The sequence below is a fragment of the Hypanus sabinus genome, chromosome 8 (genome assembly GCF_030144855.1).
Source record: "Hypanus sabinus isolate sHypSab1 chromosome 8, sHypSab1.hap1, whole genome shotgun sequence".
NCBI lineage: Eukaryota > Metazoa > Chordata > Chondrichthyes > Myliobatiformes > Dasyatidae > Hypanus > Hypanus sabinus.
Window position 1 is genome coordinate 12,087,340 of NC_082713.1, and position 26,089 is coordinate 12,113,428.

Sequence of the window (26,089 nt, forward strand, 5' to 3'; positions counted from 1 at the left end):
AATAATCTGTATGGATGGTATGCAAGATATATTTTTCACAGTGACAATTAAAATAAGCCAGCCAATTCAATTCCACTTTTGGCCAAAAATTTGACAGCTCCTCTCCCACGGCAGGTGCTGCTTGACATGCCGAGCTCCTCCAGCTGAGTTTTTCCTCCAGAATCCAGCATCTTCAGTCTCTTGTGCCTCTCCACGTGCCCGTGTTTGGCCCTAAGCCTAAATTTTAGTGTGCACATCCAGAAGTGATGGAGTAAAGGGTTACTACTGTAGCCAGCAAGTCAGTGCAGAAATGACTAATACCAGGGGCATCATTTTAAGATGATAAGAGGAATGTATAGGAGGAACTCAAAGGTGGGATTTTAACACAGAGAGTGGTGAGTGCATGGAATGCAGGAGATGCTGGTAGAGGCAGATACATTAGGAGCATTTAAGAAACTCTTAGATAGGCACATGAATGATAGTAAAATAGAGAGTTTTGTAAGAGGGAAGGATTAGATTGATCTTAGAGTAGGTTAAAAGATTGCCAGAACATCAGGGGCCAAAGTGCCAAAGGCCCTGACTGTGCTGTAGTGTATGTCTTATGGTCTTGCGGCTCTATTTTCTGTGAAGGGAGGCCTTTATGCTAATGTGCTAATGTTTTTTTTTGACAATGAAGAATTCCAAAAAACTGATGTTCACAGCTGGTCGTGGAAGACCCAGAGAGTTCCTTCGATAATTTAGGAGAGTGCAGTGAAACATTGCCCCAACGGGACACAGATAAAAATAAAATTCTTTTCAAAGGGATTCCCCTCTTTAGGATGCTGTTATGTGCTGCTCTTTGTTTGGAGCAGGAATCGAATGAGCCTCCAGGAGGCTCCCTATCCCTCTGTAACCCTCGCTCCATCACCTCAGCATTCTGCAGTTCATCCACCCGTCCACTTGTGGCAGGACCTCCCACAAGCCCGGCGATGTCAAGCATCTCGTTTTACAATCGCAGAAAATCGTAAATGAACTGCCAAAAAAGCCCATTAAACATTAATAATATATAAAAATACATTTAATGTATTACACACAGTCTGGCACATGACATCATAAATATTAAACATATGTAGATTCCTTTATAACTGAGAATGCTGTTACATGATTGCTACAACACTGTTACAGCCTATGTCACTTGTAAATGACATGAAGCATCAAATGCTTCTGTGGAACTTTTCACTTAAACCTTCCTGATGATCGCATTTTGTTTTTTGCTTTGAAAGCCCCCTGCAGGAAAGCCTGTTTAGCCCTTCCTTATACTTCTGCACTCCCTAGCCCTTTCTCACGGCAAATGATGCTCCTTAAGTGCCCCTGGATTATTTTATTTATTTATTTTTATTTATTGAGCTTACGCATGGAGTAGGCCCTTCCAGCCCTTCTAGTGACAGCCCACCGAGCCGTGCCTAATCACAGAACAATTTACAATGAACAATTAGCCTATCAATTGGTACACCTTTGGAGGGAAACTCATGCAGTCACAGGGAGAATGTACAAACTCCCTATAGGCAGCAGTGGGAATTGAACCCGGGTCGTCTTTACTGTAAAGCGTTGTGTTAACCACTATGCCACTGTGCAACCACATTCATCATCAAACCTCGGAATTGCAATGGTGTAGAAGAAAGACTTTTGGCCCATTGACCATGTGTCAGCTCTTTGTGGTGCAGTCTACTTTATTATGTGCCTCTGTACATAAGTGGCCACTCAGTGTATGTTTGCGGTCTTCTGCTGCTGGAGCCCATCCATTTCAAGATTTGACGCGCTGTGCTTTCGAAGATACTCTTCTGCGCGCCACTGCTGTAACACGGGGTTGTTTGAGTTACTGTCACCTTCCTGTCAGCTTGAACCAGTGTGACCATTCTCCTTAGACCTCGCTCAGTAACAAGGCATTTTCACACACAGAACTACTGCTCACTGGATGCTTTTTTGTTTCTCGCACCATTCTCTGAAAAATATAGAACTGTGTTTCCTAACCTTTTCATGGCTTGGATCCCTACCACTAACTGAGATGTCTATTGGCCCCTTACTGGGAACTCCTGCTCTGGACTCTGTTATTCATAAAAATATCAGAAGATCAGTAGCTTCCGAGATAATCAAACCACCTCATCTGGCACCAGCAATCATTCCAGTCCCAAAGTCACTCCGATCACATTTCTTCCCCATCCTGATGTTTGGTCTGAAAAACAACTGAACCTCTAGACCGTGTATCCATGCTTGTAGCATTGAGTTGCTGCCACATGACTGGCTGATTAGATATTTGCATTAACAAGCCCATATACAGGTAATAAATTGGCTACTGGGTGTATTTCTTTATGTGATTCAGCACTGAATATTTCCTCAATATCCTGCCTTGGGACTATATACTTAAACATGCATTACAAATACAAATTATTACTGAAGTTGGTGTATAATTTTTTGATTTGTTCACTGACATGTGGCTACTGTTGGTAACTGACTAATAATAAATGTTTCCACATTATATTTATCAACACTCATTTGTTGAAGTGTAGCACCTGGCAACAGAACAGTTTATATTTTTTCTCTCACCATAGAGTAAGTTTTCTTTTTATTGCTGTGGCTGGTTGCTTTTTGTATGATCATATTCCAGATTATTGAGGGAATCCTGTTATTTTAATAACATATTCCATTGCTTTAAGAATCAGGAATATATTAGCTGTTATGGGACATTTTTAGTCACTGCAATCTGTATCATGAGGAATTAACAGGAAGTATTACAGACAGCTGATCATCTCAGTTTCCAACAAAGGGATGGCATGATAGTGTAGTAGTTAGCATAACATATTACTGCACCAGAGCAACACATTCAAAATGCTGGAAGAACTCAGCAGGGCGAGCAGCATCGATAGAGTGGAATAAAGAGCTGTCATTTCTGGCTGAGACCCTTTATCAGAACTGGAATGGGCCAGAGAACTGGGTTCAATTCCCACCATTCTCTATGTGGCCATGTAGATTTCCTCCAGGTGCTCTGGTTTCCTCCTATATTCCAAAGATGTATGTTTTAACAGGGTAATGGGTCAAATGGGTGTTATTGGATTACTATAAGCTACATTTCTATAGCACAAACTTAGGCAATGAGCTATGGCCATTGTTGCTTTGTGAGAAGCACTCGAGTCGACTTGTACACGAAATGGTCCTACAACCACCAAAAGAGTTAAATGACCAAATTATTGATTTTTGATGCTCATAGAGTGATTCATATTGACAAGGAGCTGGGGAGAACTACCAGTATTCTGTAAAGTAATGTCTTGAGATCTGTTATCTCCTCTCTAGAGCTGATGAGATCTCATTTGCTGCTGTTGTTTTTTGCTTGTGCTGCTCTGCTGAACATTGTGGGCATGCTATTCTGGTGCCGGAAAGTGTGGCAAACATTATGAGCAGCACCCCCTGCACGTCCTTAGGTAGTGTTGGTTGTTAATGCAAATTATGCACTTCGCTGTATGTTTCGATGTAGATGTGATAAGTAAGTCTGAATATGAATCTGTATCTGGATCTGGACAGCAATAATAAAATAATGGGACCTCAGCCGAAGTTTCATACTCAAGTTTCTTGAGTGGGATTTGAACTTATGGCCTTCAGACTCAATGGCAAGGAAGCTACCATCTGGGCATCCTAGGATTGTGCTCATGTATAACTCTGTCGGAGGAGGCTGGGAGCACCAAATAACCAAACAGTTCTGACAGTGGTGGAACCCTGGAAAGTTGTGAAGACTGGATCACTGGGGCTACTTGAAGAGGATATAGAACTGAGGGCTCAGAGGAACTCAAAATCAAAGTGAAAGTAAATTTATTATCAAAATACGTAGAGCATACATCACTATATACTATCTTGAGATTCATTTTCTTGCAATCATTTACAGGAAAATAGAGACATGCAATTAAATTAAATTTATGAAAAACTATACATAAATTAAGACAGACAGGCAATTAAATTTATGAAAAACTAAACATAAATTAAGACAGACAACAACAAATGTGCAAAAGAAGACAAATTTTGCAAATAATAAAAAAATAACCAAATAATACTGAGTACATGAGTCATACACTCCTTGAAAGTGAGTCAGCAGGTAGTGGAGGTAATTCCCTATTGAGGTGCGTGAAGTTGTCCACACTGGTTCAGGAACCTTATGGTTGTAGGGTAATAACTATTCCTGAAACTGGTGGTGCGGTACCTCCTGCCCAATGGTAGCAATGAGAAGAGTTGCTCAATGCTGTGATAATGGATGCTGCTTTCTTGTGGCAGTGCTTCTTGTAAATGTGCCCATTGTTGGGGATGGCTTTGTCTCGACATTTTCTGTACTTGTCCATTCCACGATATTGGTGTTTCCATACCAGGCTGTGATGTGCAGTAAAGGGAATTAGGATATTTGAATGGTGAGATAGGCTTCAGGCCAGAATGTTCTACTACTGCTTGCATTTCCTAATGGACTTTCGACCCTGCAACGTGAGTGCCAGCGATGAGTATCACACTCAATGCCTCCATACATGTACACTATTTATACCATGGATGATTTGCCACATATAGTTATCAAGCAAAATATCAAGACAGGAATTCAGAGCTTAGCACCTTGCTGGGTGATGAGAATGCAGAATGGAATTTCCTACATACACGTGTTCACAGGTACTGCCACTGTGCATTGGGAATTAATTTCACAGGTTGGTTGCTTTTGGATGCTGACAGTCCTGGCAAACAAGGGAAAACAAGTGGAGGATAGGCCTGGGCATTCCCGCTGTTGGCAAAATAAATCTTATTTTCCGCCTCAGTACCACTAGCAGCTCGGAGTTCATAAGCTGCAGTCATGGTCCATGTTGGAATGGCTCGGATCCATTTACAAGTACATATTGGATTAAAAGTCTCTTTACTGTCAAGCAAGGACAGCGGGAGGCAAAATTTGCAAATTGCCAACTATCACTGGGGACCAATAAACAGGCAAAAAGAGAGAGAACCTGAAATTTCTACAACCCTCGTGACCACAGGACGACCCAATCAATTTTGTGCTTGATGGAGTGCTTTCTGCAGGTAAAGTGATTGGTGTTTTGGGCACAAAAAGATCCCACAAGGGCACAATGAAAAGGATATCTTCCCTTTTTTGGCCAATGGGGGCAGGGGGATAAATATCAGTTCCGATTCTCTTCAATGTAATGGGACCACTCACATCTCTCTGGAACAACAGGTATAGCCTAGATTTCATCACCTTTTTGGGATGGAAGGGCTTGTCACTTCCTGAGACCCCAACAGCTATGCTGCCTGCAGCTTAGCTCCTGGTAGGGGTCACCCATGGTGGCTAGGTCAAGGGGGAAGGCTCCAGACAAAGAGCGATCCAACCAAGAGCTCATGAGTAGAGCTGATGGACGTTGATATCACATCACAAAGGCAGTGAAGACGGAGGAATCTGCATCAGTGAAGGATCCCCAGTCATCTTGCATTCCATGCCACCATACCCTGACCCCGATCGGTCAAGGACCCATGTATCAGCCTCCCCACATTAAACAAAGTCACTCGCGGGCACTCTCCATTAAGGGAAAAAGACCTCGAAGGAGAACATCATAGCTGATTTGAGTGATTGCACTACTATTGCCTTTTGCCTAGACTCAGTGTACAGTCTCACTGGGCAGGATACCACCCTCTCTGAAGTAAACTGGGATGCTCAGCCTGAATTTACCTCCACAGCCACCCGGAGCAAGGAGCAGAGCAAATTCAGAGCCACTACGTTGACCCTCTAATTATTTCCTGTGTCTTCGTAGATTATTTACCACTCACTCTGCAGTAGATTTGGCCTGCACCAGAATTTAATGCAGCCCTGCCCAAAGAAACTGCTGCAAGTGGACAGTGAGTGCTGGAAATCCTTGCAGCCTGACATGCTAAGCACTCACAGCGTTCGTTAACATTTCAGATCATCAGAACTTCCTATCGAACAAATTGTGCCGTATGTTGTGCGTTTGTTTAGGGCAGCTCTGTACCATGACAGTTAGTGAAAACACTGTTACCACGGCAGTGACCCTGGTTTAATTACACTGCTGCCTGTAATGAGTTTGCACGTTCTCTCCAGGACTGCCTGGTTTTCCTCTGACTGTTCCGGTTTCCTCCCACATTCCAAAGACCTGTGGGTAAGTAGGTAAATTAGTCACATGGGTGGAATTGGGCAGCATGGGCACATTAGGCTAGAAGTGCTTGTTACTGTGCTGTAACTCTAAATTAAAATTAAATACCCTTGATCTCCTAATCTATCTTTTCACAGCCCTTGCACTTTATTTGTCTACTTGCACTTCACTTTCTCGCAACAGTTACTCTCTATTCTGCATTGTGATTTTCTTACTACTTCCTTAATGTACTCATATATGGAATGATCTGACTGTATGGCCGGGAAGCAAAGGCCTTTCACTGTAAATTTGAGAATAATTATCCAGTTTCAGAAGACTTGGGGGTAGGTGTGAGGTGAGGAGGGAACTATTACAGGGATATATGTGAGGGAATGACATTAATGGAATGTTCTGATCTAGAATTGACCTAAGGTCCAAATGCTATCCTATTATGTTGCAAGAACAAATGAGAAATATGAGGTTGTCCATCCCTCTTATTTGCCTCCCTGTCTTGATGACAGTCTGCTTGTGATATACAAGAGATTCTGCAGATGCTGGAGGTTCACAGCAGCACACACTCAAAATGATGGAGGAGCTCAGCAGCTCAGGCAGCATCTGTAGAGGGAATAGAGTCAACGTTTCGTGTCAGAGCCCTTCATCAGGACTACCAGTTGTGCTGCTGTGCTTTCCATACTGATGGAACCCTCTCCGGTTAGCAGAGCTTTGATTTACAAACAGAAGAGATTGTGCAGACGGTGGAAATCCGGAGTGATGCACACAAAATGCTGGAGGAACGCAGAGCTCAGGCAGCACCTGTAAACAAGAGAGATTCTGCAGATGCTGGAAATCCAGAGCAAAACACACAAAATTCTGGAGGAACTCAGCAGACCGAGATCCCTTTTCCTGACAAAAGATCTCGAGCTAAAACATTGACTGCTTATTTCCCTCTATAGAGTCAAAGAACTACAGCACAGAAACAGGCTCTTCGGCCCATCTGGTCTGTGCTGAACTATTACCCTGCCTCATCCCATGGACCTGCACCTGGACCATAGCCCTCCATACCCCTCAAATCCATATTCCTATCCAAATGTCTCTTAAGTATTGAAACCAAACCTACGTCCACCGCTTGCGTTGGCAGCTCGCTCCACACTCTCACCACCCTCTAATTGAAGAAGTTCCCCCTCATGTTCTCCTTAAACATTTCATCTTTCAACCTTAACATATGACCTCTAGTTCCAGTCTCACCCAACTTCAGTGGAAAAAAACCTACTTGCATTTACCCTATCTATATCCCTCAGATACCGCCTGGCCTGCTGAATATGCACGATTTCTCCAATGCCCCTTTGAACTGTAGGAGGACGGGAACGGGGGTCCTCTGACAGTTCTGGTCTGCGGTATAACAGGCGGACCACAAGGTGGCTTGTCCTTTCCCAAATCTCGGAAAGGAAAACATTTCAGCCAGAGCCAAGTTGGAAGAGGTGGCAGCAGGCTCGGAGCCCAGGGACCCTGGACACCATCTCAACTGCAGAAATGAAATGAGTTTCAACTGAGTTCCCCGCTTGGGGAGGCAGAGTGAGGGACGAACGAGGGGCGGGGGGGAGGTGGTGTTTGGATCGCAAGGGCTGAGAGATGCGGAGTGTTGTTGATGGTCCAGACGTGGAGTGAGGGTATGCACTTGGGGTCTGGCGTCCGCTCCACCCTGCTGTCCATGCCAAAGGTTCGGCCGAATCTGTCAGATCCACAGCAGATAGCGTTTTTTTTTGCAAGCTCCATGTCATGGCTTCTTACTGACTGAAGCTCCACCTCCCTGTGTGTGTGTGTGTGTGTGAGAGAGAGAGAGAGAGAGCGAGAGAGAGAGAGAGAGAGAGAGAGAGAGAGAGCGAGAGAGAGAGAGAGAGAGAGAGAGAGAGAGAGAGAGAGAGAGAGAGAGATGTTGATTCTGCCTCGCACAGCCAAGACAGCCAACATTCTCCCACTGCGAGAGGCAGCCAGCGCGTACAGTACGGTTACAGTTAGCGAACAATCGCCGTATGCAGAACCGGGCCACTCCTGCCAAGGACACTAGTCCCTTAGAGCTTAACGCACTGCTATGGACCTTTTCGAGTTCGACTTCTTCAGAGACTGGGAACTGGAACAATCGTGGTAGGTCTCTCTCTCTTTTGTTTTGAATAAAGCTCCTTCATGCGTTAGTTCAAGCGTTTATCGTCTCCACTGCCCCTGGCGCCTGTTTCGGCGTTGTTCCTGTAAAACGCAGATATATTGCACCCTTTTCTGTGAGCTGTGTAGTGGCCTCTAGGACGGCTGAATTTTGCCACACTGATTCAGCTGGAAAGGTTTCTTTGTGTTGTATTTTATTTTTTTTTTGCAAAGCTTTGCGTATATAACGCACCAGAGACACCTAGTGACATTCAACACTGACTTAAGTTTTCATCTGAATAACCCTGACTGGTGTTTCTAATTAACAAGAGGGTTACTGCTGGCTTTTTGAGGTCACTACTCTCTCAGACATATGTTTCTTTTTAATACGAGGCAAATTCTAGGTGGCTTAGAGCTGCAACGTATTGCAAATTGTACATCATGATTCAGTATGGATGTTTGAATGATTATAGTTTGGAGATGCTTGCAAACTTTGAGTTGACAGACAATTTCTTCCTCTCACCTCAAAAATGTCACCCTTGCAACTTTGTGATGACCAGACTTGCCTGGATGACTTCTTGGAAGGGCATTTGTTTCTTTTTTTTATAATGCGGTCTGACATGCTCCCAGTGGTAAAGTCCACCAAAGGAAAGTCTGGTGTTTCTAGGAGAACCTCATTGTGAGGGTTCCAAGTAGAGGGTGTGTGGAATGGCCCGCCAAGGGTGGTAGAGGCCGATAGGTTAGAGACATCTAAGAAACTCTGAAATAGACGCATGGATGATAGAAAAGTGAAGGGTTGTGCAGGAGAGAAGGTTGACCTTAGAGTAGGTGAGAAGATTGGCAAAAAGTTTTGGGGCCGAACGGCTTGTGCTGTGCTGTCGTGTTCAATGCTCAATGTTTTATGTAAAGATATTGCCCAGTTACTGAGGTGGGTGTGGGCTGGAATCATTGTACAACAATACAGTGGTCTTCGAGGGGTTAACTGAGACATGTGTTTGTTGTTAGTGTTATAGAGTAATGCAGCACTGTTATGGGCCCTTTGGCCTAACTGTTTCATGTCCACTGTCCACCACAGCATCCTCCCGACTTGTCCCAGATCCTCCTGTTTGGCCCATTACCCTCCAAGCCCTTCCCCTCCATGTATCTGTCAAAAAACCTCTTCAGTGTTTCAATTGTCACTGCCTCAAAAAACCTCACCTGGCAGCTCATTCCAGGTACTCATTACCCTCTGGCCAATAAAGTTACCTCTCAGGTAAATCTCTCCCCTCTTGTATCTGTGGGTGTCAGTTGGACTGAGAAATCCTTACAGGATCCACGTGGACCCACTCTGGACTTGTTAAGAAAGTTTTTGACTTGACCAGATTTGTCGTTGAATTGGCCTTTGGAAAGAATGGCAGTATTGATTGAGCTCATTATGATCTTGCACTTTATCCTTCACCTGAACTGTACTTTCTCAGTAGCTTTATTCTTTATTGTTAAGTGTTTTTTTTTACCTTATTCTGCCTCAGTGTAATGACTTGATCTGTATGGACAGTATACAAGCTTTTCACTGTATCTTGGTATTTGTGATCAATACAAATACCAATTATAAATAAAGGAAAACTGTGACTATTAAAAAAAAAGTACAATAGAGTTTTAAATTCCTTCCTCCAGATTTGAGTCATCATTCATAAGTGATAATGTATGAGGAATGTCTGATGGTCTGGGCCTGTCCTGACCGGAGTTTAGAAGAATGACGGGGGGGATCTCATTGAAACCTATCGAATATTGAAGGCCTATGTAGAGAAGATGTGGAGAGGGTGTTTCCCACAGTGGGGAGTCTGTGACCAGAGAGTACAGCCTCAGAACAGAAGGATGTCCATTTCGAACAGAAATGAGGATGGAATTATTTAGCCAGATGGTGGTGTCTACCAGTGCTATTCTGGCCATTCTCCACCACCTCAGACAGGGATGAAGCATTTATGCCACGTTGCCTCACTAGAGCCGAATAGTCCACAGCTGCCTGCCAGAATTTGATGTACAAGTGTATTTCTGCTGCAATATCAGCAAGGTAGCATGGTGGCACAGTTGGCAGAGATGCTGCCTCACAGCCCAGAGACTCGGGTTTGGTCCTGAACTTGGACGCTGCTTGTGTTGAGTTTGCATGTTCTTGCTGTGGTTTTCTGGGTTTCTAGGTGTTCCAGATATCTTCCCACATCCCAAAGATGTGTAGTTGGTGGGATTTACACTCAGTGGGCTTTTTATTGGGCATAGGAGTGGAACCTAGTATGATCTTCTCCTTCAAGGTTTAAGGTTCGATGTGTTGTGCATTAGGGGATGCTCTTCTGCACTTTTCTATTGGAATGCGTGGTTATTTCAGTTACAGTCACCTTCCTGTCAGCTTGAATCAATCTGGCTGTTCTCCTCTGACCTCTCTCATTAACAACCAGTTTTCGCCCACAGAACTGCTGCTCACTGGATGTTTTTTTTGCATCTTTCTCTGTAAATTCTAGCAACTGCTGCGTGTTAAAATTCCAGGAAATCTGCAGTTTCTGAGATATTTAAACCACCCCATCTGACACTAACAGACGTTCCACCATCAAAGTCACTTAGGCCACATTTCTTCCCCTTTCTGATGCTTGTTCTGAACAATAACTGAACCTCTTGACAATATCTGCATGTTTTTAGGCATTGAGTTGCTGCCGCATGATTGGCTGATTAGATACTTGCATTAACAAACAGATATACAGGTGTGCCTAATAAAGTGGCCCCCAAGGCTGTTGGTGAGTGGCAGGATCTGTGTAGGGCTGACAAGAAAGTCGGGAGAATATACAGAGCAGGATTAATGGCAATGAGTGCTTAGTGGTCAGCATGCACTAGATGGGCAGAAGGTTGTGTTTCTCTGCTGTTTCCCCTTTTATCTGTGACTTTCTGACTTTTTGTCAGCATTGGTTCAATGCTAATTGTTCTGCTAATGCCCTTAACTTATTATTCACTGGCTTCGCTTTGGTTGGTGGAATCTCTTTAAGGTTGAGAAATGTTATAATTGGCATGTGCCCATTATCATTGATGTCCCAGCTGTCAAGTGGAGGTCACACGCTCTCCATCAGGAAGATAATGGACATTTCTCTGATCTCTGCTTGTCTCGCAGCAGTATATTAGACTCACTAGATGCTGGAAATCTTGAGCAACACGCAGAAAATGCCAGAGGAACTCAGCAGGCCAGGATGGGTGATGAAGGGTGTTCTGATGAAGGGCTTGGCCTGATACCACTATGGTTTACTTCCACAACACATAGGAGCAAAATTAGGCCATTCAGCCCATTGACACTACTCCTCCATTCCATCATGGCTGATATATTATCCCTTTCAAATGCATTCTTCTGTCTTCTCCCCATAACCTCCGATACCCTGACTAATAAAGAATCTATTAACCTCCACTTTAAATACACCCAATAACTTGTCCTCCACAGCCCCATGTGGCAACAAATCCCACAGGTTCACCACCCTCTGGCTAAAGAAATCCCTTCTCATTTCTGTTCTAAATGAATGTCCCTCTTTTCTGAGGCAGTGCCCTTTGGTCCTTGACTTCCCCACTATATGAAACATGCTCTCCACATCCATGCTACCTAGGCCTTTCAATATTCAATAAGTTTCAGTGAGAACCCCCCTCAGTCTATTAAACTCCAGTCAGTACAAACCAAGAGCCATCATACTCTCCTCATGTGTTAACCCTTTCATTCACAGAATCATTCTTGTGAACCTCCTCTGGACCCTCTCCAGTGCCAGCACATCCTTTCTCAGATCAGAATCAGAATCAGGTTTAATATCTCCAGCATATGTCATAAAATCTGTTGTTTTTGCAGCAGATGTCCATTGCAGTACATAATAATAACTGTAAATTACAATAAGACATTAAGTATATATAAGTTAAATTAAATAAAAAAGTACAGAGAAGTTGTGAGGTAGTGTTCAACGTCCATTCAGAAATATGATAGAAGAGGGGAAGAAGTTGTTTCTGAATCATTGAGTGTGTGCCTTCAGGCTGCAGTACCTCCTCCCTCATGGTAGCAATGAGAAGAGGGTATGCCCTGAGTGATAATGGGCCCAAAACTGCTCACAATGCTCCAAGTATGGTCAGAACAATGCCTTATATTTCCCTCCATAGATGCTGCCTGGCCTGCTAAGCTCCTCCAGCACTTTGTGTATGACAGCAGTGTATGTTCTGTCCTGGTTGGTATGTTGCGATTGTGTGCTTCTAGAAGCCTACAATGAAGTGTATTAGGGTTGTGTTTTGGCTCTGTGATGACACATTCCATCTCCTGTTGTCTGTTGACTGTGCGTCTGATTCTGGCTGGTGCAATGATGGTAAATGTTTGTAGACATATGTAGCTAATCTCTTTGTTTCCTTTTTAGTTCTACTTGTCCTCTGCTTGTTGGCCTTGTCTCAGTATCTCTGAACCACGTTTACCTTACTGTGATGCAGATAAATTTTTGTGTTATAGTGGTAATAAATATCTAATCCTGATGGTATTAGGTATCTAGCCCATGGGGATCTGTCGTATATACTTGATTCTTTCTCAGGTGGGAATAGAATGAGTTTGGGATGAAGCTATCACCAGTATCAATAGGTATGCAATGGGTCTTCTGGGGTGGTATGTGTAGCTATGGATAAACATGGGCTTAATTTTATGTTGGTATAAAATTTACATAATGCCAACTTCAGGGTTCATTTAAGCCTTTGTGCATTCCCAATAATTCGTGTAGCTGAGATTCTGTAGATGCTGCTGGAAGTCTTGAACAGGTCACCTAGAAATGCTGGAGGAATGCAGCAGGTCAGAGGTCAGGCAGCATCTATTGCAGGGTTTCTCAACCTGAGGTCCACGAATCCCTTGGTAATGGTAGGGGTCCATGGCATAAAATGGTTGGGAAGCCCTGATCTATGGAGAGGAATAATGAGTCAATATTTTAGGTCAAGACCTTTCATTGTTTCCCTGCGTGTGAGCTACACCTGCAGAGAAATTGTGGGCAGCAGGGTAACGCCTTACAGCGCCAGCGATCAGAGTCCAGTTCCCGCAGCAAACACAAAATACCGGTATAATTCAGCAGGTCAGGCAGCTGCGTCTGTGGTGAGGAATGAACAGTCAACTTTTCGGGCTGAGATATCAGGTCCTGACGAGGAGTCTCGGCCCGAAACGTCAACTGTTTATTCCTCTGCACAGATGCTGCTACCTGACCTGCTGAGTTCCGCCAGCATTTTGCGTGCTTTGCTCATGCATCTGAGACCATTTGTCCTTTGGGCAAGATGATTAACAACTATGTATGCAACTGGGCGCACATTAGACCAACCCAACATCAGGTGAGAAAGCTTTCCATGAGACGGTATTATACGGTTGGGACAACATTCTCTTTGCAACCTGATGATTCACAGAGGAGCAGTGTTTTAAACAAAATCAATAACCTTTGACCTGGCACACACGTGATCACTTAATGGTTACCTTATTCTTAAAACAAAATAAAATTTGTTGGAATGTTACTCAGTTACGCCCTACAGAAATTCACAGCCTTTCAGTGCATCTTGTGAAGATTTTTATAACTGACCAGTGTGGTGTGTGCCTCAGATTTAATATAAATCCCTTTTTGGCAAATTAGTGTTAAGAGGAAAGATTTACAGAGCTAATAGGCAACTTTAATAAGATTGTATCTGGTACAGCTGTTGCTTCTGAGTTTAGTGCCTGACCTGAAACAATTCGCCATTGTTTTGAATATACGATCCCCTCCAGAATGTCAAATTGTGTTGAAAACTCATTTGATCTGATGTTGTGGCTTGCAGTTGACACTCAAGAAAAAAGTACAGTGTGGGTTTTTTTTTGGTACTCTCATGGAGAAGGAACCCTGGCTCAGATGAGACCTGCTCACACTCATTGGCTCCTGCAAGTATAGACCTTTAGAGCTGTCTATTTTTAAAGTGCACTGGAGTCTTTGACATTTCTGCACAGGGGTGTCTGAGCCGTTCTCGAGCCTTTCTGACGACTGAAGTCAGGCAACGAAACACAAAGCTCAGCAGCAGCAACTAGTTTACTACATCATGCCAAGGGATTGTGTTAATGTTCAACTGCACAGATTGCTTACGAGATCAATTATTAATCATTGGGTTAATTTCAATGTGCATGTTGCTCCTCATTGCTAACGCTTCTGCCCTCTATGTTTAAGTCTAGTATTTTCCTCCATTGATCTTTATTTCAGTGACATCTGACAGGCAACTCAAATCCACAGCGTGGCATTGGTTCTGTAAACTGCACCAATGTCTTGTGAGTTTCAGTACACTCGGTAGTCACTTTGTTAGATACACCTGTCCATTGATGCAAATATCTAATCAGCCACCCATGTGGCAGCAACTCAATGCTTAAAAACATACAGACATGGTTAAGAGGTTCAGTTGTTGTTCTGATCAGACATCAGAATGGGGAAGAAATGTGATCTCAGTGACTTTGACCCTGAAATGATTGTTGGTGCCAGATGGGGTGGTTTGAGTATCTCAGAAACTGCTGATCTCCCGGGATTTTCCCACACGACAGTCTCTAGAGTTTATAGAGAATGGTGCGAAAAATCAAATAAAAAAACGTTCGGCCTAATTCTGCTCACAAACAAGAGAAAATCTGCAGATGCTGGAAATCCGAGTAATCCACACAAAATGCTGGAGGAACTCAGCAGGCCAGGCAGCATCTATGGGAAAAAGCAAACAGTCAGCGTTTCAGGCTCACTTATATACATACATGCACCTGCACATATATAAAATCAGTTGCTTTGCCTATTCTTCACTCATTTTAAAGTGACAATTTACATTCAGTGCAACTTTATTAGGTACAGGAGGTACCTAAAAACAGAGGCTACTGAGTGTGACTAGACTGCTGCATCCCAGCACCACAAAAAGATTATTGTGAAATTCGGACCTTTTGACTTTTCCGATTTATTATCCATCTTAACCCCATTTTCCTGCCTTCTCACTATAACCTTTGACAGCCTTACTCATCAAGAACCCATCAACCTCCACTTGAAATATACCCATTGAACCGGCCTCCACAGGAATCTGTGGGAAAGAATTCCACAGATTCACCACCTTCTGACTAAAGAAATTCCTCCTCATCTCTGTTCTAAAGGGATATTGTATTGATATTGTATGGACAAACATCGGATGCCATAGGTGCCAGATTTCAGAGTTAAATTCCATCACTATCTGTACAGAGGTTATCCATTCTCCCTGTGACCATGTAGGATTCCTCCAGGTGTTCTGGTTTCTTCCCACAGTCCAAGACATACAGGTTAGTAGGTTAAATGTTCACGGTAAATTGTGCTGTGATTAGCGAGTGTTAAAAAGGTGGGTTGCTGGGCATTGCAGCTTGCTGTATCTCTAAATAAAAAATACATAATAAGCATAAACACATTGAAATTTCCTGGGTATGATGCACTACCTTGCTATTTCTTTTTTCCTGCACTGTTTGTTTTTTATGTAATAATATTGTTTTTGTATAACTTTGTCTTTTCACTATACTGCCACTTACCACCAAAAAAGAAATTTCATGTCATAAAAGTCAGCAACAATAAATCAAACTCTGATACTGCCTGAATTATATCAGGCCAAGCTTATCCACCTGATGCAAAGTAAACAGGGTGTTTATTTAGAAGTGACTCTGGCTTTTAGCAGTTGGGACGTTGAGTCTTTTACTTACTGTAGAGCGTCATTGTGTTTCTGTGGTCCTTCTGTTTTATGCGATCCCAAGTGTTTCTTCCAAGTGGTACACTTAAACCCTAGTGATGGGGCTATATTGCTTCAGCAATGTGCCACTGGCTGCCTCTTGGAAACAATTTTTAAGACACAAGACAGGAAATGCCTATTGGGGTGGATTTGTCTTAATAGAGAAAGCCTGCGTGTGACCTTGTTTAATGTGGGCAGCCATCGAACGGTCCTTGACCGATTGGATCAGGGTCCAGTGACGCAGAGTGCAAGACAACTGAGGATCCTTCACTGCCATTGTGATGGGCTTGGGGCATCATGGTGGCGTAGTGGTTAGCCCGAAGCTGTTGCAGCTCAGGGCATCAGAGTTTGGAGTTCAATCCCGGTGTCCCCTGTAAGGACTCTGTATGTTTCCCCAGTGGAATGCGTGCGTTTTCTCTGGGTTCTCCAGTTTCCACTCAGAGTCCAAAGACATACCAGTTAGAAGGGTAATCGGTCATGTAAATTCTCTTGGGATTAGGTTAGGGTTAATCGGAGTTTGTCGTTTGTCAGGGGTTGCTGGGTGACACAGTTCCGAGGGCCAGAAGGGTGTTTTCCACGCTATATCTTTATAAATAAACAAACAAACAAATAAATAAATGAATACATCTCCCGCTAGCTCTACCTTTGAAGCCTTGGTTGGATCGCTCTTTGGAACCTCCCACTTGACCTTACCGCCATCGCTGACCCTACCAGGAGCTGTAGATGGATTCGCTCTCGGGATCGCAGAAAGTCGCAAGCTTTTCCACTGCGACAAAGTTACAGTCCTCGGAGAAGAAGAACGCCTAGTCGACCCCTTTAAGACAATGCTCTTTTGAGGAGCATATGTAGATGTGAAGCATTTGAGAACCGGTCTTATTTTGCCAATCATGCTCTGATTTGTTGATAGTAATTTTAAAATATTGCATAGTATTGCTGCTGCAAAACAAATTTCACGAAGTAAGTCAGTGATAATAAACCTGATTCTGATTCTGATATTTAGTGGTTTTACAGTTGGAAAAAAAATGCTCTGCCTTGACAGATCCAAGCACTTCTTTTATTTCTGCTCTTGATGTAGCATGGTGGAAATTATTAATACAGTTGATGTCACCTTCCTTCTCCCTCTGATGTGTGTCTGCATGCCATTGATCATGAGTAGATGTGCTACAATGTGCCTGCCTGTGACAATGATTCATAACTGAACTGTCACTGGCCAGCTTTGGTTCTGCTTGTGTTGCTACACAGGGATTGACAGGGATAACTGCGGCATGAGACTTCTAAAGTAACAAAATAACCTAAATTGCATTTCTGAGCAGAGTAATCCGTCAAAATTAGACAACGGTTAATGAACATTTAAAAAAAAAGCTACAGATGTTGCAAAACTGAAATAAAAGTGGAAAATGCTGGGAACACCTAACATCTGGGGGGGTGGTTGGCTAATAGTAATCTCAGTGAGTTACTTCATAGGTACAGCTCTCCCCACCATTTACGATATCTATAAGAGACCGCCTCTTAGGACAGCGACATCCGTCATCAGAGATGCCCACAATTTGGTCCATGTCTTCTTCTCGACGTTGTCATCAGGCAGGATGTATAGGAGCTTGAAGACCCATACCTCACGGTTCAGCAACAGCTTCTTCTCCATCTCCATCGAGTTTTTGAACACACTACCTCAAACTACTCTTTCCCCTTCCCTCTCACAGAGCTGGAAAAATCTGCAGAGGTTTGTAGGCTCAGCCAGCTCCATCATGGGCACAACTCTCCCCACCATCAAGGACAATCTTCAATAGGCAGTGACCAAGAAGGTGGCTTCCATTATTGAGGATGTTCGCCAACCAGAACATGTCCTCTTTTCATTATTACCAAAAGGGAGGAAGTATAGGAGCCTGAAGAGGCAGGCACACTCAATATTCTAGGAAGAGATTTTTCCTCTTCACCATCAGATTCCTGAATGGACCGTGAAGCTGTGAACACTGCCTCACAATATTGCTCTTTTTTTGCAGGAGCGGGAGAGCGAGTTTGTAATCTGGTGTGAGCAAAGGATGGTGGGAATGGTGAGGGTGGAGCTGCATGGGAGGGGTGGCAGAGAAGGAGTGCTAGGGTCACAGGTAAGTGCCGGTGCAGACACACCCAGCTCTGAGATACCAGGCAAGGTAATTTAATTCCAAACAATTGGTTAATTTTAGAATATCTCAGGTATTTCATGCTCCCTCCCCTCTCCCTTCCCCTTTTCCCATCCATAATTCCCCTGCCCCCTTCCCACTCTCAGTCCACAACAGAGATCCATATCAGAATCTGGTTTATCATCGCTCGCGAATGTCATGAGATTATTTTTTCTTTACAGCAACAGCACAGTGCAAAATTCTTAGGCGCTCTAGCTAAACAGCTGGCCAGTGGTGCAGTGGCATCAGCACCAGACCTCAAAGCAAATGGTCCTGAGTTCAGTTCTCGTCAGTTCCTTGCATGCTTTCCACCCGTGCTGGGCCAAGCGTTAAGCGAGCAATTCGCCTCATAAAAAATCAGTCAAAAATGGCAAAAATGCTTCCCAATCTGCTACAAGGTGAAATGGAACAACAGTTCTAGCTATATATATGTGCTTAAGACTTCTGCCCAGTACTGTTTTATATATATTTGTATATATATACATATGTATTTTGTGGCAGCATTACAATGCAATGCATAATACAGAAAACATAATTTACAATAAAAACTTATATTGAATCTTATTATATGTAATTTATTGTATGCACTGTACAGCTGCTGCAAAACAACAAATTTCATGACACATGTCAGTGGTTATTATGGATAAGACCATGATCGCCCACGTCAATATGACACGGCACACGATGATGATGAGTAAACATGATTCTGATTCTCTCTCAATCTTGCACTAATGTTGTTATGTTTATTTTGGTGTTTATTTTGTGCATGTGAAGGTTGGGTATAATTTAGGTTAATTTATGTCAACTTATGTTTGTAACGTACTGTGTTGCTGCAGAAAGCTGGTTTTCATAGTATTTATACCATGAGAGTACACGTGTGTATGAAAGCTGTAAACTTGAAGTAAGATCATAAGATATAGGAGCAGAATTAGGCCATTCGGCCTGTCAACTTTGCTCCTCTATTTGATCATGGCTGACTTCTTATCCCTCTCCATGCCATTCTGCTGCCTTCTCCCAGTAACCTTTGATGCCCTGACTAATCAAGAACCTATCAACCTCTGCTTTAAGTATACCCATTCATTTGGCCTCCACAGCCGTCTATGGTAATGAATTCCACAGAATCACCACCCTCTGGCTAAAGAAATTCCACATCTCTGAAACATCCTCTCTACATCCATCCTATCTAGGCCTTTCAATATTCAATAGGTTTCAAAGGGATTCTCCCCTCAGTCTTCTGGAATTCAGTGAGTACAGGCCCAGAGCCATCAAACAATTCTCATATGTTAACTCTTTTATTCCCAGGATCATTACTTGCGACCCTCCCCTGGACCCAGCCCATCCTTTCTTAAATATGGTGGCCCAAAGTATGTATGGCCAATGCACCTTTGGTTTTCTTTTCTTGTCCTCTGGAAATGAACACTAATGTTGCATTTGCCTTCCGTACCACCGGCTCATCCTGCAGGTTACCGTCTCGGGATGAGGGGTTAGGGGGTGGTGCATGCAATTAATTCCTGCTGATTGTAGCCGCGGGAACAAGGAATTTCAGCTGGTGCTGGAAAGATTGCCTGACATATGCAGACTGGAAAAAAAATGTAGTTGAGGGAAAGGTACAGTAAGAGTGAAACCAAATCTACAGCCGGGAGTGATTCTGTCTCTGTGGAAATGTTGCTGCAATTTATCTTTTGAGCAAAAATTCAGTCTGATGTGTCAGTAAGTGGTGTGGATGGAAGCACTATATTTCATTCCCACTCCATGCCATTACATCACTGATTCAGTTAATACCTGTACTGTTCTAAATTGGTGGCTTCATGTCTATCTTCGGGCTTGGATCTGGTCTACTGTCTATTTATAAGCTTGACACACTTGTTATTAATACCGCCACTGATGTTAAGCTGCTAAATTCAAGGCGACCAAGACAGGCATTTTCAGAGTGTGTGCTGAAGGATTGGGGCATTAACACACCATTAGAAATAAAACTGTTGTACGATGGATATCTCAGGGGTGGAGAGCTAGAGATACGCCTCGCCTTCAGTGCCTTTCAGGGAAACAGCTGAGTGTCTCCTTCATAAACACAAGAGGTTCTGCAGCTGCTGGAAATCCTGAGGCAACACACACACACACACACACACACACACACACACAATGGTGGAGGAACTCAGTAAGTCAGGCAGTATCTATAAAAATGCATAAACAATTGACTTTTCGGGCCAAGACCTGTCATCAGAATCAGGTTTAATATCACCGGCACATATCGTAAAATTTGTTAACTTGGCAGCCGCAGTGCACTGCAATACTTGATAAAGTGTATAAAAACTTAATTACAGTAAGTATGTATATAAAAAATATATTAGAAAGCAGTGAGGTAATGTTTATGGGTCCAATGCTCATTCAGAAATCTGATTGCTGAGGGGAAGACACTGTTCCTCAATCACTGAGTGTGTGCCTTCAGGCTTCTGTACCTCCGACCTGTTGGTAACAGTGAAATCAGGGCATGCCCTGGGTGATGGGTCCTTAATGATGGACACCACCTTTTTGAGGCACCGCTCCTTGAAGATGTATTGTGTATGATGAAGGCTAGTGCCCATAATGGAGCTGAGTAATTTTACAACTTACTTTGATCCTGTGCAGGAGCCACTACCTCCTACAACCCCCCCACCCCCATACCAGACGGTGATGCAGCCAATTATAACGCTCTCCACGGTACATCTGTAGAAATTTGTGAGTGTTATATGTGACATACCAAATCCCCTGAAGCTCCTAATAAAATATAGCTGCACTAGAAAGGAAGAGGGCAAAATCCAGAATTGGTAGATGGAGGGGTGGGGGGGAATGCTGGAGGTACAACCTTGCAGGTGATACGTGAGAATGGGAAGGTCACCCATTCTGAGCTCTTAAACTTAAAACAGTTCTCTTCACCTCCCTGCCCGCGTAACCTCCCGATCATCTTCGTCTGGCTCCTCTCCTCCTTCCCTTTTTGCTACGGTACAGTGAGCTCCCTGTCTTCTTCAGTCCTTTACCTTCACCTCCCAACCTCTCACTTCATACCCCCCACCCTCCCTCCCCGTCAGCTGGTCTCACCTATCACCTTCCAGCTTGTACTCCTTCCCCCTCCCCCATCTTCTTCTAACCTCTTCCTTTCCAGCGTCTCATCCGAAAATGTTGAGTGCTTCTTCCCCTCTCTGGATGCTGTCTGACCTACTGAGTTTCTCCAGCATTTTGAGCGTCTTCCACAGGTAGTGTAATTAGAGATCTCAGAACATGAATACTTCCCTTGCAGCAACAAGAAGGGATAAAGAGATTGTATCTGCAAAGCTCCTTGCCTTGGATTTCAGTGCCCAGAAAAACATTTGAAGTGCTCTCTGTTTCACTGTTGTGGATCGCCATTGAACTCCCCAGCGGATGTTTGCCCCCCTCAGCCAACACTCCCAAATGTGTTTCTGGCATCTTTGAACACTGTCCAGCTCCCAAGCCACAACAAGGGGTTCAACCCATGTGGAATCACAGAGGAGTTTACATCGCCTTTCGGAAACTGGCTGTCAGAACAGGAACAGGCCATTCAACCCATAATGAGTGCTAACCTAAGATTCGGCCTGAAACAATCACTTACAGATCAGAGCAAACACAAGGAAATCTGCAGATGCTGGAAATTCAAACAACAACACACACAAAATGCTGGTGGAACACAGCAGGCCAGGCAGCAGTGATAGGGAGAAGCGCAGTCAACGTTTTGGGCTGAGACCCTTCGTCAGGACTAACCGAAAGGAAAGATAGTAAGGGATTTGAAAGTAGTGGGGGGAGGGGGAAATGCGAAATGATAGGAGAAGACCGGAGGGGGTGGGGTGAAGCTAAGATCTGGAAAGGTGATTGGCGAAAGTGATACAGAGCTGGAGAAGGGAAAGGATCATGGGACGGGAGGCCTCGGGAGAAAGAAAGGAGGTGGGGGGAAGCACCAGAGAGAGATGGAGAACAGGCAAACAACTAAATATGTCAGGGATGGTGTAAGAAGGGGAAGAGGGGCATTAACGGAAGTTAGAGAAGTCAATGTTCATGCCATCAGGTTGGAGGCTAGCCAGCCGGTATATAAGGTGTTGTTCCTCCAACCTGAGTCTGGATTCATTTTGACAATAGAGGAGGCCATGGATAGACATATCAGAATGGGACTGGGACATGGAATTAAAATGTGTGGCCACTGGGAGATCCTGCTTTCTCTGGCGGACCGAGCGTAGGTGTTCAGCGAAACGGTTTCCCAGTCTGCATCGGGTCTCACCAATATATAAAAGGCCACACCAGGAGCACTCGACGCAGTATACCACACCAGCCGACTCATCTGGAAGGACTGTCTGGGGCCCTGAATGGTGGTGAGGGAGGAAGTGTATGGGCAGGTGTAGCACTTGTTCGGCCCAAAAGGATAAGTGCCAGGAGGGAGATCGGTGGGAAGGGATGGGAGGGGGCAGTGGACAAGGGAGTCGTGTAGGGAGCGATCCCTGCGAAAAGCAGAAAGAGGGGGAGAGGGAAAAATGTGTTTGGTAGTGGGATCCCGTTGGAGGTGGCGGAAGTTACGGAGAGTTATACGTTGGACCTGGAGGCTGGTGGGGTGGTAGGTAAGGACAAGGGGAACTCTATCCCGAGTGGGGTGGCGGGTGGATGGGGTGAGGGCAGATGTGTGGGAAATGGGAGAGATGCGTTTGAGAGCAGAGTTGATGGTGGACGAAGGGAAGCCCCTTTGTTTAAAAAAGGAAGACATCTCCTTAGTCCTGGAATGAAAAGCCTCATCCTGAGAGCAGATATGGCAGAGACGGAGGAATTGTGAGAAGGGGATAGCCTTTTTGCAAGAGACAGGGTGGGAAGAGGAATATCCAGGCAGCTATGAGAGTTTGTAGGCTTATAGTAGATATGAGTAGATAGGCCATCTCCAGAGATGGAGACAGAAAGATCAAGAAAGGGGAAGGAGGTGTCAGAAATGGACCAGGTAAATTTGAGGGCAGGGTGAAAGTTGGAGGCAAAGTTAATGAAGTTGACGAGCTCAGCATGTGTGCAGTAGGGAGTGCCAATGCAGCCGTTGATGTAGCGAAGGAAAAGAGGGGGATGGATACTGGTATAGACTTGGAACATGGACTGTTCCACAAAGCCAACAAAAAGGCAGGCATAACTGGGACCCATATGGGTGCCCATGGCTATACCCTTGGTTTGGAGGAAGTGGGAGGAGCCAAAGGAGAAATTATTGAGAGTAAGAACTAATTCCGCTAGACGGAGGAGAGTGGTGGTAGAGGGGAATTGGTTAGGTCTGGAATCCAAAAAAAAAAGCGAAGAACTTCGAGACCATCTCGGTGGGGGATGGAGGTATATAGGGACTGGACGTCCATGGTGAAAATAAGACGGTGGGGGCCAGGGAACTTAAAATCATTGAAAAAATTCAAAGTATGAGAAGTGTCACGAACATAGGTGGGAAGAGATTGAACAAGGGGGGATAAGACAGTGTCAAGGTATGCAGAAATGAGTTCAGTGGGGCAGGAGCAAGCTGAGACAATAGGTCTACCTGGACAGGCAGGTTTGTGGATCTTGGGTAGGAGGTAGAAACAGGAACTGCCAGGTTTGGGAACTATGAGGTTGGTGGCAGTGAATGGGAGATCCCCAGAGCTGATAAGGTTGGTGATGGTATAAGAGACAATGGCCTGGTGCTCCTTAGTGGGGTTATGATCAAGGGGTAAATAGGAGGAGGTATCAGAGAGTTGTCACTGTGCCTTGGCCAGGTAGCGGTCTATACGCCAGACAACAACAGCTCCCCCTGTATCAGCAGGTTTTATAGTGAGGTTGGGATTGGTGCAGAGAGAGCGGAGAGCAGAGCATTCGGAAGGAGTGAGGTTGGAATTGGAACAGGGTGTGGTGAAGTCAAGACGGTTGATGTCCCATCGGCAATTAGCAATAAAGAGATCCAGAGCAGGCGGAAGACCAGAGCGGGGTGTCCATGAAGAGGAGGAGGGTTGAAGATGGGAGAAGTGGGTCATCGGTGGGGGTAGGAGAGTCCTTGTCAAAGAAGTAAGCTCGGAGACAGAGCCGGCGGAAGACGAGTTCAGCGTCATGGCGTACGTGGAATTCACTGAGGTGTGGGCGAAGGGGGACAAAGGTGAGGCCCTTAATGAGGACAGAGCGCTCTGCCTCAGAGAGTTGAAGGACGGAGGGAATGGTAAAGACCCGGCACGGATGAGAGTTGAGATCAGAGGGGGAAGGGAGGCTGGTAGTGTCAGTGGAGAGGGAAGGGTTGGGGTGAGAGGAAGATGGAGCCTCTGAGGGCCCAGGAACTTACAGATCAGACAATGTTGTTAATTTAATCTATACCCCTCTGCTATTACTATTCCATGCCTGTTTATAGAACATAGAACACGGAACACAGGACCACACACTTGATGCCATTAAGCCCACAGTGTTGGGTTGAACTCTTATTTGTAATTTAGAAATAAGGCGTGAAACAGGCCCTTTCAGCCCTTCAAACTACATACCCAGCAGTCCAGCCTAGTCACAGGACAATTTACAATGACCAATTAACCCCCACACACACGGAGGTAGAAACATATAAACTTGCTTACGGAGGACGCCGAACTCCAACGCCCCGAGCTGTAATTGCATCATGCTAAGGTGGTGGCCCATTCTACTCCAGGTAACCTATTCCATGATCAACTGAACCTTTTCCTCCTACATTCAAGATTGTTTATTGTCATTCTTCAATACCTGAGTCTCCTAAACACACACACGTACATACTGCAATTCTGTTTTTTCTTTTTTTATTAAGTATTGCAATGTACTGCTGTTGCAAAATCGATGAATTTCACAACATATGATGGTGCTATTAAACCTGATTCTGACTCTAGTGTAAAGGAGAATGAAATAATTGTTACTCTGGATCCAGTGCAGCACAAAAAGACACAGTAATCATAAATAACACAATAAAAAATGAAAAAAAAAACGTGATTGAAGTCTCCGGCAATTTTGAAGAGATTGACTAGATGCTTGCTCTCTAGAGGGCTGATGTTACTGTGAAGCTCCCCCAGTGTGTCCTTGACATTAGCACTTGGGGTGGGGAGAGGTGGCGGTGATGTAGACGGCGGTGATGAAAATGGCAGTAATACATTGGGTAAGCAATGTGGCCGGCGTTTGAGCTTGCTGTATGATGTTCAATTTTCACAGAGCGTGAACTGCCCTCTACTGAAGAGTCCATTATTCAGAGCTCTCCGTTTTCCATTTATCAAAGAGTCTCCTGAATGGCCCCACTGTACCTACCCCCGGCAGTGTGTTCTATGCATCTACCATTCCCTGGGTAAAAAAAATCTACCTCTGACCCCCTGCAGTAGAGAGCATTCCAACAAGCTACTCGCTGCTTGGTATGGGAACTACACTGTAGCAGACAGGAGCGCATCACTGGCACCAGCATACCTGCCATCAAGGACATGTATACAGAAGTGTGCTGGAAAAGGGCCAGTAACATTGAGAAGGATCCTGCCCACCCTGCTCATCGACTGTTTGTTCCACTCCCTTCAGGGAGGAAGCTAGGTAGCATCCATGCCAGGATGCCAGGCTCAAAAACAGTTACTTTCCCCAAGCAGTGAGGCTGATCAACAACCACTAACCCACCCCTCCACACCCTCAACCATCACTACGCTATCATTTCCTGTCAGTCACCTTATGTACAGACCCTCCTGGGCCTGGTATCATGTTATGGACATACAATCAATCTATGAGTATAAACTATCTTCTGTATTTATATTTATAGTGCTTTTTATATTATTATTGTGTTCATTATCTTATTGTGTTTCTTTTTGTGCTGCATCATAGCTGGAGTAACAATTATTTTGTTCTTCCTTACATTAGTGCATTGGAAATGACATTAAACAATCTTGACTCTTGAAACTTGAATGTTGATTCAAACATCTCTCTGTTTAGACATACATTTAT

General features: G+C 44.3%; 1 protein-coding gene across 3 annotated transcripts in view; it reads left to right on the plus strand.

Annotated features, from left to right (window-relative positions):
* The first annotated feature begins 7,715 nt into the window (after nt 1–7,715).
* The window catches only part of aff2 (AF4/FMR2 family, member 2), a 690,205-nt gene continuing 671,831 nt past the window's right edge, over nt 7,716–26,089 (plus strand). For all 3 annotated transcript variants that reach the window (XM_059976692.1, XM_059976694.1, XM_059976693.1), the window contains exon 1: nt 7,716–8,255. In XM_059976692.1, coding sequence (XP_059832675.1) covers nt 8,203–8,255 — 53 coding nt within the window. In that variant the 5' untranslated portion in view covers nt 7,716–8,202. The remainder of the gene's footprint in view (nt 8,256–26,089) is intronic.